The sequence below is a fragment of the Nerophis lumbriciformis genome, linkage group LG11 (genome assembly GCF_033978685.3).
Source record: "Nerophis lumbriciformis linkage group LG11, RoL_Nlum_v2.1, whole genome shotgun sequence".
NCBI lineage: Eukaryota > Metazoa > Chordata > Actinopteri > Syngnathiformes > Syngnathidae > Nerophis > Nerophis lumbriciformis.
Window position 1 is genome coordinate 32,600,588 of NC_084558.2, and position 18,437 is coordinate 32,619,024.

The window sequence follows — 18,437 nt, forward strand, 5'->3', positions numbered from 1 at the left end:
TATGAAGCCTAAAATACCACAACGGAGACCCCGGACTGTTGAACAACTTAAGCTGTACATCAATTTTGTACACAGTCTTAGTAGATCACACGCAACACACCAAGTCTGAACACGCTATTAACACATGTTATTTTAATCTTAGTAGATCAGGCCCAAAAAACATTAGACATCATACAACCAACCAATGTTCATGAATGCTAAAGTTCTCATTGATTCTGTGCTGTTACAAGATCCCTAAGAGGAGATTATCCTTCCTGACTATATTTTAAAAAGAAACAAACATATGAACAACAACAGCAGGGGTTAAAAAAAAAAAGATACTACTGCAAATATCTTTAATGTGTTCTGTGTACGGTATGATTGACTTAGGAGTTAATTCATGTATATAGTATGTATAAGATCTGACTTACACTAAAACTCGACTTACATCTTTGTGTAGAACAAAACTTATTCATAACCCGAGGACCACCTGTATTCAGCCGTCCCTCCTCGTTAGAGGAATATTGCACAATAACAAGCTACCTTTAGGACCAGTTTAACTTAAAATACAATTTTATACAAGACACATACGAATGGGGTCCTAGCTCCATCAGTTTGCAGGTCCTTGGCCTGGAAAATGTTGAATAACCCAGATCTAATATTTGAAAGGAAAAGACAATCGGATATCAGTCCAAAATGAAAAAAAAAAGGATCAGATTATATCAGCTAACATTTAACATTTCTGATATAAGCACTCCTATACAAGCAAGCCTGCAGCACGTTTCCTTGTGCAAAGCTGGACGGACAGTTAACAGCTAAATGTCCTGCAATATGCACACAAGGTTGCACTTTTCTTGTATTTTAGTGAAGTCATTTACAAAAGGTAAACATGGTGGGCTATTAGCCTGGCAGTTAGTAGCTATACAACATCCACACACATAAGCACACAATATCACACAAGCTAGACATACGTAATTGAACAATATTGTAGTCTAAAACACCACATTTGAAAATAAGAACAAATAAATCAAATAATTATAGCTGCATGTTACTTATGGATAGAAAGTCTCCAAGGCAGAAGCTTATTAGAGAGTATCCAGGAACAAACCTGCCAGCATAATTCAATTTACTGTGTCATAAACATAATTTTATGAACTGCTGTGGTCACGAGGTGTCATCAGAAAATGTTTAAATGCAACTTAAAGGGGTCATATTATGATTTTCGGCCAAAACCCTTCGACTGTGTCTCCACCCTGTCAGCCATGTTGTAGTTTTCAGCGCTTCCAAGTCGACTAGATATAGATTAGAAATTACAAAGGTGGAGGAGTTTAGCATGCATGTGCATGTACGAGCCAGTCTGCCCCACAACAAGAGGATAGAGAAAAATAGGGAACTTACTGACTACAACTTTGTACTACAAATGGATAAAAATGGTGGACTCACACAAACCTCTTCAGGTAAATCACTACCATATATAGAGATACGCTCTGACATAACTAAGGCAAAATATAAGTCTACAATTCCAAACGACTCTTTTGACACAACTTTGAAAGAAGGCAACATTGTTTTAAAAACATCTCTGCCATGCCTCCATGGTTTGATTTCATATTTTTGGGACTTAAGGGGCTCCCCAATGCACCAAAACAGGTGCCAAAGGTAAGGTAAGAAAAGCTGATTTTTTTCTTCAAAATTGTACTTCTTTAAGGCATTACCAGTTTTTCGTTTGTACTTTGGTGAGTTCGGATTGTGTGTTATAGAATAGTTATTATTCTGGATATGGTGTCCATATGCCAGGGACACAATAATGAAATTGAAGTTTTCAGTGATCTAGAACTGCAAGGTGTAGAGGTACAAAACCCAAAACCAGGGAAGTTGGCATGTTGTGTAATTCGTAAATAAAAACAGAATACAATGATGTGCAAATCCTTTTCAACTTATATTCAATTGAATAAACTGCAAAGACAAAATATTTAATGTTCGAACTGAGAAACTTCATTTTTTTTTGCAAATAATCATTAACTCTAGTTACTGACAGTGGTTTTCTGAAGTGTTCCTGAGCCAATGTGGTGATATCCTTCACACACTGATGTCACTTTTTGATGCAGCACCGCCTGAGGTATCAAAGGTCACAGGCATTCAATGTTACGTGCAGTGATTTCTCCAGATTCTCTGAACCTTTTGATGATATTACGGACCGTAGATGGTGAAATCCCTAGATTCCTTTCAATAGCTGGTTGACAAATGTTGTTCTTAAACTGTTGGACAATTTGCTCACGCAGTTGTTCACAAAGTGGTGACCCTCGCCCCATCCTTGTTTGTGAATGACTGAGCATTTCATAGAAGCTGCTTTTATACCCAATCATGACACCCATCTGTTCCCAATTACCGTATTTTTCGGAGTATAAGTCGCTCCGGAGTATAAGTCGCACCGGCCGAAAATGCATAATAAAGAAGGAAAAAAACATACAGTATATAAGTCGCACTGGAGTATAAGTCGCATTTTTGGGGGAAATTTATTTGATAAAACCCAACACCAAGAATATACATTTGAAAGGCAATTTAAAATAAATAAAGAATAGTGAACAACAGGCTGAATAAGTGTACGTTATATGACGCATAAATAACCAACTGAGAACGTGCCTGGTATGTTAACGTAACATATTATGGTAAGAGTCATTCAAATAACTATAACATATAGAACATGCTATACGTTTACCAAACAATCTGTCACTCCTAATCGCTAAATCCGATGAAATCTTATACGTCTAGTCTCTTACGTGAATGAGCTAAATAATATTATTTGATATTTTACGGTAATGTGTTAATAATTTCACACATAAGTTGCTCCTGAGTACAAGTCCCACCCCCGGCCAAACTATGAAAAAAACTGCGACTTATAGTCCGAAAAATACGGTAGCCTGTTCACCTGGAGGATGTTCCAAATAAGTGTTTGATGAGCATTCCTCAACTTTCCGAGTCTTTTTTGCCACTTGTGCCAGCTTTTTTGAAACATGTTGCAGGCATCAAATTCCAAATGAGCTAATATTGGCAAAAAAATTACAAAGTTTACCAGTTCGAACGTTAAGTATCTTGCCTTTGCAGTCTATTCAATTAAATATAGGTTGAAAAGGATTTGCAAATCATTGTATTTTGTTTTTATTTACGATTTACACAACGTGCCAACTTCACTGGTTTTGGGGTTTGTACATGTATCAAATTGTTCTAACTTTTGGTTCGTTAAAGACATGTACTGATTTTCCACACAGCACACATTAAGTGTTAAGTGAGGGACAGAACGTGTGCTCCTCATCTATTCAGTAAACAAATGAAGAAACAAGCTTCGGGCAGCATATGAGAAAACAACAAAGAGGAATCCAAAGCACTTCCAATGATAATGCATCATCCAAGAATGTCTCATTAGTTTTTAGTTCAATATACAGTATATGCAGTATGTTATCCAAAAAATACAGTTTATACATCGATATAATAAAAAAAAAACTCACCATACTGTCATAATGAATGAGCTCCAGTTCATAGTCTGGCAGTATATCAGTCCTTTCATTCACCAGAGCCAGGGCCATCTTAGCGGCAGGGAGGCAGGCTTGTCCTCCAGGCCAGCCTCCACTCATGGGAAAGAGAGCGCCAATGTAGAGCTTCTTCTTGCCTAGAGCTGGACAAGAGCAGGACAGGAGCACAGCGAGTGTCAGAGTCAGAGACAAACCAAGAGTGGAAACGCTGTGAGGGCTGATTCGGTTCAGCGGCGCCATGATGGCTGGAGGTCCTGCAATTCAGGCTCAAAACTATTTGATGAAGTCTAGTTTGTTCCAACAGAACTTTTTGAGGCTTATGCGTGAGGAAATTAATCTATCAACCCTCAAGCAGACATATTACTATTAGGTAATGACTTTGTCGGATGAGGAATAAACCAGTGTTAGTCCAAGGTAACACAACTTCCAGATGTTTCTTTCAGTTGCACTTTGAACTTGTCTGTGAACATTGCCCAAGGTGTTGACACTCTCAAGTTCAGACCGTTTCTAGGAACGCCAACAAAAATGTATCAAAAATCCATTACAGCAAAAGAAGCCTGCAAGGGTTTGATTACACTCGGAGCCACTTGGTATCCGTTCGTCAACCGGACTACATTCCCGGCTCCAAATGGGCACACTGGTTCTGGAGCATTGCAGAACACGAGCGACGTCTGTTTGATTTCATACAATGGAGCGAAACAGGAGAAACCAGCTGGCAGGAAAAGGTGTCAAGATAAAAAAAAGGTATTCCAAATGCGGACTCACGGACGGTGGAAGAGGAGAGAAGGTTTACTGCTGACGGCAGACTGAGGCTGACTGCAGCAGCACAGCGGCCGCGTGTGGGTGAGGGGAGGAAGAGGAGGAGGCGGGAGAGCGGGAGGAGGAGGAGGAGGCTGTTTTCTATGTTTCACAAACCACTTTGAATTTGCACTCCCATAACATAGCCGTCATTTATCTTCCACAGCATCACCTCCAACCCATTTGCTCTCCTGCTACCCCCCCAGCCCACCTTTCTACCTTCATCACCGAGCATACTACTTTCACAATTCTAACAAATGCCCCTCATTAATCAAATCATCATCCAGTGGTCATCAGAGCGGAATTAATTTATTCCAGGCTCAGTCCGACCACCACTAGAGGCCATAGCTAAACCAAGCCTCAACACAAGTGCCCTGCACTGACCTGTTGCCTTTGGAGCAACACATCCCACAAAGATATTGTAACAGACCTAAAACGGAATCCTAATTCTCCCCCTTAGATTGTGTTTTAGAACTTCGCCCTTGGTTTTGCACGTTCACGTCGAGTAAGTGATGTCACAATTCTCCTTTAGGGTTGAGGTAAGGGCTAAGGCTTAATCCGAATACTCCCCCAAGCCCAATGTTTTAGCCCTTCCCTCTTTGTTTTGTGCGTTCACATCAATCAAGTGGTGTCTGAATTATCCGTCAGGTAATGGAGAAGGGCCAAGTGTGGGAGCCGTAGAGCCCTCTAAGCCATGTCAAACTCATTTTAGATCGGGGGCCACATGGACAAAAATCTACTCCCAAGTAGGCTGGACTGGTAAAATCACAGCACGATAACTTAAAAATAAAGACAAATTCAGATTGTTTTCTTTGTTTAAAAATAGAACAAGCACATTCTGAAAATGTACAAATCATTACTTACATGTCACGGTTAATAGTATTCTATCTTTATTTGTCGATATTTATACTTCCTGGAAAAAAAAAATGTGATAATGCTCATCAGTCAACTCATCGGTGTTCATTTTCAATCTATCAAGATAAAAAGATATCAAAATCAAATTACAGGATGTAGTTTACTCATTTTCCTCGACTGGTGTTCTAACATCATGTGGGGTTTTTTTTTGTTTACAAATGTAGCATAATCTACAAAGATACAAATAATTGTTAGTGCAACATCTAGTGGACACATTAAGAACAGCAGTTTCTGACGTTCAAAAATTTCGGCTCATTTTTATACTTAGCAAACTCATCCCGCATTCTGAATGTTTGACACACCTGTTCGAAGCGAAGTGAGCTCGAGGACCTCCCTAGAATATTGAGGGAAAGGAGAAACTTCACATATTACACAATGCCTGCTAAAAACGATGGCAGAAAGCAAACTAAGAGAAGTCTGGTAAAGTAAGTTATACGCTTCATTATTGATTTTCATAATAATGAGGCTCATGGTTTTGTTCAGATGTTCATCAGTTGCTACACCATATACCGGTAAGTATTGGCTATGTTTTAATTGTTTGTTATATTTGTTATCGCTTGATAAAACTAGTTTCATTATACTTTGCTCAAAGAGCTGTAACTATATTATTTGTGGTATCAATGTAGAAAGAGTAAAAAGCACAGCCACATAAGCCACGTTTTCAATTGTTGGTTTATTGTATCTTTTCACGGCTCAACAAGCCAGCAATGGGGTTGAAGCTGAATACTTGAGTGACGTCTGAATGGCGAGGGGCGTATTTTTAACACCTTGCCATGGCACTAGATGCTTAAGCTAAAGGGAGTGGGGGTTAAGAAGAAGGGGGAACAGGGAGAATTCGGATTGAGCCAAAGTACCAAGAGTAAAGTCCTCGAACCAAGTGTTATGAGGAGACAACCGAGCAGAAAGCAGATACATGTAATTAAATATAAGCATTATTGATTGTCATATTAATGACACTTGTGTTTTATCAGGTAGTCAAACCTGTCCTACGCCGCGTAAATATTGCCATGTATTGAATGTTGTTTTTATTTTAAAATCACTAGCCAACGCGTCTGTGGCTATAAACTACAATGTCAGAATAGCATAAAACGGACTTCAATACATTTGACTACATTCCCTGAATAATTAGACACCTAATGAACTTTCACAGTTTACATTAGTCATGTTTAGAATGTGCGATGAGGTGGCGACTTGTCCAGGGTGTACCCGCCTTCCGCCCGATTGTAGCTGAGATAGGCTCCAGCGACCCCAAAGGGAATAAGCGGTAGAAAATGGATGGATGTTTAGAATGTATTTTGTAACATTTTATGACTGATTAGAAAGCTACTGTATTTACCGTATTTTCCAGAATCAAAGCCTCTACTTTTTTTCCAACACTTTGAACCCTACGGCTTATAAAACAGTGCTGCTAATTTATGGATTTTTCTTCACTAATGGCAATACTGTTTTGTATTCAACAAATATCTCAGCCTTCATATGACCCTTCTGTTCCCCTGCATTTCTCTTCTGTTTTCCATCAGTTTGAGCCGGTGTCCTTTTCTTTTTTAAGTGACACAGTTAGTCATATGAAGCCCTCTGGTTCTCCTGCAGATGCCCTCCCACCTCGCCTGCTTAAGGAGGTACTTGCTACTATTGGATCAAGTGTCCTTAACATTATCAATAGTAGCCTCTCTTCTGGAATAGTTCCAGTAGAGTTTAAACATGCAGTGGTACGACCTCTACTTAAAAAACCCAGCCTCGACCCCTCTCTCCTCTCTAACTTCAGACCTATCTCTAATCTTCCATACATTTCCAAAATATTAGAGAAGGTTGTCTACAGTCAGTTGTTGCCCTTCTTAGAGGATAATGGTATCACTGAGTTGTTCCAGTCCGGTTTTAAAGCCCTCCACAGCACAGAGTCAGCGCTTCTAAAAGTTTTTAACGATATCCTCCTGTCCACTGATTCTGGTAAATATGTTGTCCTGGTGCTTTTAGATCTGTCTGCTGCGTTCGACACCGTCGACCACGCCACCTTAATCACTCGTCTTGAGAACTGTGTGGGCATTAAGGGCGCCGCCCTCAACTGGTTCCGGTCGTACCTAACCGACAGGAGTTTTTGTGTAAAAGTAGACAGTTTTATGTCGTCCACAGCTCCTTTACCACATGGGGTCCCCCAGGGCTCAATCCTTGCCCCAATTTTATTTGCGCTTTACCTTCTCCCCCTTGGTTCTATTTTTAGGAAGTACAGTATTGCATTTCATTTTTATGCCGATGATTGCCAGATTTATTTTCCCATGGCACAAAATAACACGGTTCAACGTCTTATTGACTGCCTGCACGACATCAAAGTCTGGCTTTCAGCTAACTTCCTGAGCCTAAATGAAGATAAAACAGAAGTTATGTTGTTCGGTCCAAGTCGCTCTCCCTCCCCCAACGTTGACCTCGGCACTCTGACCCCGTATCTCAGCAACTCTGTCACAAACCTGGGGGTAGAGTTTGACTCAGATTTTAAATTCGAAAAACAAATCAGCAGCGTCGTTCAAAAAAGCTTTTATCAATTACGCCAAATAGCGAAAGTGAAACCGCTTCTATCAAGACATGATCTTGAGAAATTAATCCACGCCTTTATCTCGACTCGTCTTGATTATTGTAATGCCCTGTATGTAGGCATTAGCCAGGCCTCCCTCGCCCGCCTGCAGCTCGTGCAGAACTCTGCTGCTCGTCTGCTAACACAGACACGCAGACGTGAGCACATCACCCCTATTTTAGCGTCCCTTCACTGGCTCCCTGTGCGTTACCGAATCAATTTTAAACTCCTTTTATTTGTTTTTAAATGTCTAAACAACCTCGCGCCAACCTATCTCTCCGACCTCCTTCAGCCTTACTGCCCCACCCGATCCTTAAGATCAGCCGATCAGCTGCTGTTGACGGTCCCTGACACAAGGCTGAAGCTTAGAGGTGACAGAGCTTTCGCCGTTGCTGCTCCCAAGCTCTGGAACGACCTACCCCTGAGTGTTAGACAAGCCTCCTCTCTTCCTGTTTTTAAATCTCTCTTAAAAACATACTTTTATTCCATGGCTTTTAACACTGAGTGATATCCATCCTGCAATGGCGCCCCATAATACACCTGCTGTGATCCTGTTTTTATGTTTTTATGTTTTTATTAATTCTATTTTAATTATTTATTTTTTATCGTGTTCTGTTTGTGTTGTGTTGTGTTTGCTCGGTACTCGTTTTATCTTTTAACCTGTTCATTGTACAGCACTTTGGCTACCCCTGTGGTAAATTTTAAATGTGCTTTATAAATAAAGTTGATTTGATTTGATTTGAAATAGTGTTTATGTAATGCCAACAGAACACTGAACATGTGTATTACTGTTTGTGCTATAGTGCCATCTTTTGGACGAGTTTGCTCACTGCAAGGGCTGTGAGTTAAAAATATACTTTTAGTTTTGTGCCTTGAACCAGAAGTATAACCGTGTATAGCGTTTCTGCTCGAAATGATTCTTCATCCATCACTGCAAACAATGTTTGTGTGTTTTACAATATAATCAAAACAATTCATACTTACTAAACTGTCCCGTGTGTGATGTCTGTAGGATTGTTTTATGCATATTTGTGCATGCTATAGTAAGGTAATCAAGCTAGCATTATTAGAATTAATGAAAATGCTAACATGTTTACAAGTGTCTGTTAATAATTTTAATTTAAAATGGCATTTTTTTTTGGATTGTTTGAGTTCTGTAAATTCATCACAACGTCACCTTGGAGTTATTGAGTCACACAAGCTGTAGTTTTAAACTACAATGTCAGACCAGCACCTATTGAACTAAAGAATTAATACATTTCCTGAATGATTAGACAGCTAATCTCTCAAAATGTACATAAGTCGTGTTTAGAATGTTTTTATTTTTATTTAGAAATCACTCGTCATGCACTCCTCTCTGAGCTGCCACCTTAACGTGGTAGAGGAGTTTGCGTGTCCCAATGATCCTAGGAGCTATGTTGTCCGGGGGCTTCCATGCCCCCTGGTAGGGTCTCCCAAGACAAACAGGTCCTAGGTGAGGGATCAGACAAAGAGCAGCTCGAAGACTTCTATGGAAATGCAAGAACCGAGACTCAGATTTCCCTCGCCCGGACGCGGGTCACCGGGGCCCCCCTCCGGAGCCAGGCCCGGAGTTGGGGCACGATGGCGAGCGCCTGGTGGCCGGGCCTGTCCCCATGGGGCCCGGCCGGGCACAGCCCGAAGAGGCAACGTGGGTCCCCCCTCCAATGGGCTCACCACCCATAGCAGGGGCCATAGAGGTCGGGTGCAATGTGAGCTGGGCGGTAGCCGAAGGCAGGGCACTTGGCGGTCCGATCCTCGGCTACAGAAGCTAGCTCTTGGGACGTGGAACGTCACCTCGCTGGGGGGGAAGGAGCCTGAGCTAGTGCGCGAGGTAGAGAAGTTCCGGTTGGATATAGTCGGACTCACCTCGACGCACAGCAAGGGCTCTGGAACCAGTTCTCTCGAGAGGGGCTGGACTCTCTTCCACTCTGGCGTTGCCAGCAGTGAGAGGCGACGGGCTGGGGTGGCAATTCTTGTTGCCCCCCGGCTCAGAGCCTGCATGTTGGAGTTCAACCCGGTGGACGAGAGGGTAGCTTCCCTCCGCCTTCGGGTGGGGGGACGGGTCCTGACTGTTGTTTGCGCTTACGCGCCAAACAGCAGCTCAGAGTACCCACCCTTTTTGGATTCACTCGAGGGAGTACTTGAGAGTGCTCCCCCGGGTGATTCCCTCGTTCTACTGGGGGACTTCAACGCTCATATTGGCAACGACAGTGAAACCTGGAGAGGCGTGATTGGGAAGAATGGCCGCCCGGATCTGAACCCAAGTGGTGTTTTGTTATTGGACTTTTGTGCCCGTCACGGATTGTCCATAACGAACACCATGTTCAAGCATAAGGGTGTCCATATGTGCACTTGGCACCAGGACACCCTAGGCCGCAGTTCTATGATCGACTTTGTAGTTGTGTCATCGGATTTGCGGCCTCATGTTTTGGACACTCGGGTGAAGAGAGGGGCGGAGCTTTCTACCGATCACCACCTGGTGGTGAGTTGGCTGCGATGGTGGGGGAGGATGCCGGACAGACCTGGCAGGCCCAAACGCATTGTGAGGGTTTGCTGGGAACGTCTGGCAGAGTCTCCTGTCAGAGAGAGTTTCAATTCCCACCTCCGGAAGAACTTTGAACATGTCACGAGGGAGGTGCTGGACATTGAGTCCGAGTGGACCATGTTCCGCACCTCTATTGTCGAGGCGGCTGATTGGAGCTGTGGCCGCAAGGTAGTTGGTGCCTGTCGTGGCGGTAATCCTAGAACCCGTTGGTGGACACCGGCGGTGAGGGATGCCGTCAAGCTGAAGAAGGAGTCCTATCGGGTTCTTTTGGCTCATGGGACTCCTGAGGCAGCGGACAGGTACCGACAGGCCAAGCGGTGTGCGGCTTCAGCGGTCGCGGAGGCAAAAACTCGGACATGGGAGGAGTTCGGGGAAGCCATAGAAAACGACTTCCGGACGGCTTCGAAGCGATTCTGGACCACCATCCACCGCCTCAGGAAGGGGAAGCAGTGCACTACCAACACCGTGTATGGTGCGGATGGTGTTCTGCTGACCTCGACTGCGGAAGTTGTGGATCGGTGGAGGGAATACTTCGAAGACCTCCTCAATCCCACCAACACGTCTTCCTATGAGGAAGCAGTGCCTGAGGAATCTGTGGTGGGCTCTCCTATTTCTGGGGCTGAGGTTGCTGAGGTAGTTAAAAAGCTCCTCGGTGGCAGGGCCCCGGGGGTGGATGAGATCCGCCCGGAGTTCCTTAAGGCTCTGGATGCTGTAGGGCTGTCTTGGTTGACAAGACTCTGCAGCATCGCGTGGACATCGGGGGCAGTACCTCTGGATTGGCAGACCGGGGTGGTGGTTCCTCTCTTTAAAAAGGGGAACCGGAGGGTGTGTTCTAACTATCGTGGGATCACACTCCTCAGCCTTCCCGGTAAGGTCTATTCAGGTGTACTGGAGAGGAGGCTACGCCGGATAGTCGAACCTCGGATTCAGGAGGAACAGTGTGGTTTTCGTCCTGGTCGTGGAACTGTGGACCAGCTCTATACTCTCGGCAGGGTCCTTGAGGGTGCATGGGAGTTTGCCCAACCAGTCTACATGTGCTTTGTGGACTTGGAGAAGGCATTCGACCGTGTCCCTCGGGAATTCCTGTGGGGAGTGCTCAGAGAGTATGGGGTTTCGGACTGTCTGATTGTGGCGGTCCGCTCCCTGTATGATCAGTGTCAGAGCTTGGTTCGCATTGCCGGCAGTAAGTCGGACACGTTTCCGGTGAGGGTTGGACTCCGCCAAGGCTGCCCTTTGTCACCGATTCTGTTCATAACTTTTATGGACAGAATTTCTAGGCGCAGTCAAGGCGTTGAGGGGATCTGGTTTGGTGGCTGCAGGATTAGGTCTCTGCTTTTTGCAGATGATTTGGTCCTGATGGCTTCATCTGGCCAGGATCTTCAGCTCTCACTGGATCGGTTCGCAGCTGAGTGTGAAGCGACTGGGATGAGAATCAGCACCTCCAAGTCCGAGTCCATGGTTCTCGCCCGGAAAAGGGTGGAGTGCCATCTCCGGGTTGGGGAGGAGATCTTGCCCCAAGTGGAGGAGTTCAAGTACCTCGGAGTCTTGTTCACGAGTGAGGGAAGAGTGGATCGTGAGATCGACAGGCGGATCGGTGCGGCGTCTTCAGTAATGCGGACGCTGTATCGATCCGTTGTGGTGAAGAAGGAGCTGAGCCGGAAGGCAAAGCTCTCAATTTACCGGTCGATCTACGTTCCCATCCTCACCTATGGTCATGAGCTTTGGGTTATGACCGAAAGGACAAGATCACGGGTACAAGCGGACGAAATGAGTTTCCTCCGCCGGGTGGCGGGGCTCTCCCTTAGAGATAGGGTGAGAAGCTCTGTCATCCGGGGGGAGCTCAAAGTAAAGCCGCTGCTCCTCCGCATCGAGAGGAGCCAGATGAGGTGGTTCGGGCATCTGGTCAGGATGCCACCCGAGCGCCTCCCTAAGGAGGTGTTTAGGGCATGTCCGACCGGTAGGAGGCCACGAGGAAGACCCAGGACACGTTGGGAAGACTATGTCTCCCGGCTGGCCTGGGAACGCCTCGGGATCCCCCGGGAGGAGCTGGACGAAGTGGCTGGGGAGAGGGAAGTCTGGGCTTCCCTGCTTAGGCTGCTGCCCCCGCGACCCGACCTCGGATAAGCGGAAGAAGATGGATGGATGGATGGACTCGTCATGCAAACTAATGCAAATTTAGCTAGTAAACTACGATGTCAGGCTCGCAGCAAACTGACATCACTACAATCTACTAGGTTTCATGAATGATTATAAAGCTAATCTGCTATTAACATTAGCCCAAGTGCTGCTCACGACGACCAATTAGTGTAATTATTAAATAAAAATAAAAAAGAAATAAGTAATACTTAAAATTACCCAAATTTAAGAAAAATGTGTTAAAAATTTTAAATCAAAATTAAGATTATTCCACGCTATCATGAGTGTGCCCGTTACTACATTACAAATATACTTACATCATGTATATAAAACGTTGTTGAAGGATTTTGGATGTCTTGCAGGCTTCGTAGGTGGAATAAATGAATCCCTATTACCTGTATTGTTAGCCGACTCTTGCTAGCATTTTTTTTAACTAAAAAAATTGTAAAAATTACCAAAAAAAAGTGCAGTTTTCCTTTTAAAGGGGCTATTTGTAATTTGCTCAGTTACATTTTCGAACAAAAAATATTAACAAGAACACCACCGTCTCGCTTATGTTACTATTAGTGGCTTAAGAGAACTTTTTTACCAAATAAATGTCAATTTGTCACAATTACAAGTTAAACTATGTAAAACGTTTTCCTAGCTAGAGGAAACGTTGCTTAGATTGGCCAAGTGACTAGTCAGTCAAAATTTCAAGTCGGTTGTTGGCCACACAATGTGCCTAATACATTGTTTCTCAAACAGCGTGCCGCGACGCCTGCTCATGTATGAACTGTGGATGGTTTAAGGAGCTTTTTATAGCCAGCGGATTCAGACAACAACCTCACTGAGTGCAACTCAGCACAGCATCTGGGTGATGTGGTGCGTTCAAGCGCGCAGAATTGAGACCCAATTGAATGAGTTAGCTTGGATTTAGTGAGTTTGTTTGTTAACTTTTTTCCATTGCATTTATTTTAAGTGGTTAAATAGATTATATTTGATCATTTCTTATTAACCAATCATGTTTTTATTGATTGTTATTAAATGTATATATTTTATCATATTTTAACCTTTTCCCCTTAATTTTTTCCCACAATCAACTTTACTTTCTTTCATGTATGAAATATTACATCAGTAGCTGTCTCTTTCTCAAAAGGTTTCTTGCTGGTGGTCGTGTAGCTCTATCCAGTCTTGTGCAGGTCTACAGTGGTACCTTGACAGCTCTTTGGTCTTGCCCGTGGTGGTGTATTTTTGAACAAACATGTTTCTGTGTCTTTTGTACACATAACGAGTTGAGTTACGAGTGCTATCTTAAAGGGACAGGACCAATTTCTGTGCCATATGCACAGTCTGTGGGGGTCAGATTACTTGACTGGTTACAGGATCAAATGCTTACTTCCCTCATATGAAATGACTTTTCACCTTTGTACATTTTCTTTATGTTATTGTCTAGGATTTTGTGTTGCATTCTGTCTCTCTGCTACAGGAACAAATCACCGTCTTCTATTTCGAGGGCTAAACTGTTTGTGCTAGCGCTAGCTTTAGCTTAGCCACCTCTATTCATTCTGATGCACACAACAACATGTAAGCATTGTCTCTGAAATGCCAAATGTCTAAGCAATAGATATTTATAAGTCATTGTCTGGGGCTAGGTTGATTGGCAACACTAAATTGGCCCTAGTGTGTGAAGGTGAGTGTGAATGTTGTCTGTCTATCTGTGTTGGCCCTGCGATGAGATAGCGACTTGTCCAGGGTGTACCCCGCCTTCCGCCCGATTGTAGCTGAGATAGGCTCCAGCGCCCCCCGCAACCCCGAAGGGAATAAGCGGTAGAAAATGGATGGATGGATGTCTATTACTTGTAATTATTTATGTAATTCAATATGTGGTGAATATATTTGAGGAATGTCATTTGGAATGTATAATTTATTCATTATGGATGTGAATCCGATACGATTTGATTATATTCCAATTTTTGGGTTCAAAATCGGTTCTCGATTCACTACGATTCTTGCAATATATTATTTGGTATAAAAATTATGATAAAAACTTTTTAAAGATTACAAAGGATCTTATTGGTTGCGGAGATTTGGTATATACAGTACAATGCAGCAAGAAAGCATGTAGAAGGACTGAAGAACGTATTTTTACAAATAAATTCCTAAAAAAACTAAGAATAAAAAAAAATAATTATTGGAAATTCTAAATCGGAATAAATTATTCCGATTTACTTGTGAATTCAATTTTTTCAGCACCCCAAATATCTGCAGTGGTTGCAACTCGTGCTTTTTAGATATGAATGATGTACACATCTGAAATGCTAATTATGGCGGGAACACTGAAAATGTTAGATATACTGTAGCTCCTTACAAATGATTGTATATTTATGTATATCATGTGACCTACTCAGTGGCCTAGTGGTTAGAGTGTCCGCCCTGGAATCGGTAGGTTGTGAGTTCAAACCCCGGCCGAGTCATACCAAAGACTATAAAAATGGAACCCATTACCTCCCTGCTTGGCACTCAGCATCAAGGGTTGGAATTGGGGGTTAAGTCACCAAAAATGATTCCCGGGCGCGGCCACCGCTGCTGCCCACTGCTCCCCTCACCTTCCAGGGGATGAACAAGGGGATAGGTCAAATGCAGAGGACAAATTTCACCACACCTAGTGTGTGTGTGACAATCATTGGTACTTTAACTTTAATTTATTGGAATGTGGGTCTGTTCTTCAGGCCAGATTCTAAATGTTGGCAAGCTAACGTGTCCTGCCAGCATAGCAATGGTAGAATACTGGTGACATTAAGAATCACTGTATCGATCCGGGCTTAAAACTTCCAAACCCCAAATAATTGCTTTTGAGACCAGTCATTGTTTTAACACGATAAAAAAATTGCAGCACTTCTGCTATTAATGATGAAAGAGAGAATAATTCAGAGTTTTCCGTAAAGTCAAGGATGTGTAAAAAAGTCCCACTGAATGCTCAGGAAAAAGATCATGTACAATTTGACATTGCGAAATATCAGAAGAATGGTGTTAAACGTTTGCCAACATAGTCCCGAGTGCTAGATGAAGACCCAAAGGAAGTATTAAGATGAAAAAAATATGGTAGAAAAAGTAACATGGTTGTGCAGTGTCATTGGTGAACAATCCACTTATGATCCACAAAGTAATTTACTCTCCTCGAAGAAAAACGAAGACAAAGACAAATGGCAAAGAAGCCACTTAGCACGGCAGTCAGGGAATGATCTGACATGCATCCAGAAACAATCCTCCATCTGTTTCTTATCGCTGCCTACTCAGCGTAAAAGATATCGTCTCTTTATGCTGTCTCTTTTTGTTAGCTGTTTTGGAAACACTAATTTTGTGGTTTACTTTTCATTTTGTACCTTGTGTATTAGCAATAAAATAAAGTATAGCTTTTGTCAAGCTCCGCCTCTATTCTCTGCATTCAACCAATAGAAAATCCTCACAATAATAATGTGCACTTTGACAAAAATTCTTATTCATGTAATTTTTTATTTTATTTTTATTTTTTTCTCTCTGGCACTCATCGAGGGCGGACGCTCCCCTTCCCTCTCCCTTATCTCTCTAGCTTGCTTCTTTTGTCTTGTCTCGTCTTAACTTTCTTGTTGCCTCTTTTTGCACTGCTCTCCAAATCTAAACAATGGAACTAATTAACTGGCCTCTCAACAAAATTGACACGATCTTGAATTTGGGGGAACCTGCCTGTCTTGACGAAGCGGTTGTTGCTGGACACACGACGGACTCTTGGGAGAACAAGGAGTGCTGCATGCCTGGCGACCCTTTCAGGCGAGGATGTTGAAGATGTCCACTTATTGGGAATTATGACAACAGGACATCTGCTGATTGGAGTAAACGTTGCCCTGGTTTGTCGACAAATTGGAAGTTGCTGGCAGTCTTCAAAGTACCCCAAAGCTGCCGCAAATGATTGAAGGATGCGGGCAGAACTGTGAACACTTTGTGACTTGGATAACATCGGACCATCTGCCCCGCAGGATGAATTTGAGGACCAGTAATAGACAATTAAGAGTAAGAAGCAAATTGTATTTTCACTCGCAAACAAATTATTCTAATTTGGATTGTTTCCCTGGCTTCGAGACTCTCTCGGAGGACAGAGTCTCCTTTCTTGGAGACTTTCTTGGAACTCCTTTCGTGTCTCTCATGGACACACACCTGTTGTTGTTGACTTTGGACTGACTGGCAGCTGCAGGACCACCAAGGTCACGGAAGAGACACACGCTGCAGGCTTATACACACACATGCATCCATGAAAAATATACAGCACACACGCATGCACCACCCCCCATCCCACGCCTTTGATGCTTGAATCCCTTATGGGTGATGGACGGCTGGGCTGCGCTTGAATAGCAGCAGCCTGACTTTGTAGCCCCGACTCCTTCCCCTCTGTTGCAAGTCTCGAGTTGTATGTTGTGATATGTATATGTGCTTTGCTATGGAGTATTTTCAGACTGGGCTCCTAGAGGGCCCAGTCTGAGATTGTATTTTTTTTTTACTCATCCTCCCCCAGCATCTACCTTTTTCCATCTTTTACGTGGCGCCTTGTGGTAACCCATCAGTGTTCTTGTTCTGTAACCCTGTACACTGTTTGTTTGTCTATTCTTTAACGGGTTTGTGCTAAAAATATAATTTTGTTGTACATGTGCAAGACAAAGATCCATCCATCCAATTTGCTTTTCAAAGTCATCCTGCTGGGTATAGCTTATACAGTTATATTGATCAAACAAGATAGACATAGAAAAAATATATACGATAAATTCCAGATTATACCGCTACTTTTTTCCTTGCCTCTTAAAAAACGATGCGGATAATTTATGAATTTGTCCTTCGCTAAAAGCCATAATATTTTGTGTTCAACAAATATTGTTTTATTAAACACAAGCAGAGACACTGAACAACTGTTTTATTGTTTGTGCTATGGTTCCATCTTTTGGACGAGTTTGCTCATTACAGGTGCTGTGGGGTGAACGTCGACAATATTTCCTTCTATTTCATGCTCTAAATTGTAAGTACGAGTGCCATTCCTTCTTCAGGTCGACCATAGCATTTCTACTCGTATTGATTCTTCATTCATCACTCCAAGCAGCATTTGTGCATTTTACGCTATTACTAAAACTATTCATACTTACAAAACCGTCCCATGCGTGATGTCAGTAGGACTGTTTTCATGCATATTTGTACGTGCTATCGTAGTTCACCAAAACGTCACCGTGTAGTTATTGAGTCTGTTTACGGGATTAAGAACAAGCTTCTGATTTGTTTGAACAGTTGTTTGACTGTTGTGTTACAAGCACCGTTTGGAACCAATTAAAGTATATAAATAAACATTTACAAAATGTTCCTGTGTAAATAACTAATTTCATAACATATATATATATCTGCGGCTTACAGTCCAGTGCAGCTAATATATATTTTTCTTCTAAACTCTAGTGGCTGCGGTTTATATACCGGTGTGCTTTACAGTCCGGAAAATACGGTACACAAACGTCTAACACAGTGGTTCTTAACCTGGGTTCGATCGAACCCTAGGGGTTCGGTGAGTCAGCCTCAGGGGTTCGGCGGAGCCTCCGCCGCGGAGGTCAAGACCCGCCTGACTCATTGTGTAAATAAAAACTTCTCCCTATCGACGTATTATGGATACCCCCAAACAATGTTCCCTCTAATTTTCCATATGTGTGAGCAAACGTAAAAACTCCTTGAGCATTCAGTGGACCACACCAGCAGCTCACCTGTCCCAAACCTGACTAAATAACAAGTTAAATGTTTTATTATTATAATCAAATGACAGCATTCATTTCCATGATATTATTTTCTAATATAAGTGTTTTGGCCCACTTACAATGGCAATAACAAAAAATAGTTTTTCATGAGCTGTGTACTAGTATTGTATGTCTAGGTGGGGGTCCTGTTTTGGAAATAATTTGTACCCCTT

General features: G+C 42.8%; 1 protein-coding gene across 6 annotated transcripts in view; it reads right to left on the reverse strand.

Moving 5' to 3' along the window:
* gabbr1b (gamma-aminobutyric acid (GABA) B receptor, 1b) overlaps positions 1-18,437 on the reverse strand; it is a 580,862-nt gene that overhangs the window by 280,398 nt on the left and 282,027 nt on the right. For 5 of the 6 annotated variants that reach the window (XM_061966778.2, XM_061966776.2, XM_061966777.2 and 2 more), the window contains one exon: positions 3,483-3,649. In XM_061966778.2, coding sequence (XP_061822762.1) covers positions 3,483-3,649 — 167 coding nt within the window. Of the gene's footprint in view, positions 1-3,482; positions 3,650-4,271; positions 4,318-18,437 lie in introns of those variants that run through there. The other variant, XM_061966779.2, reaches the window with a different exon arrangement.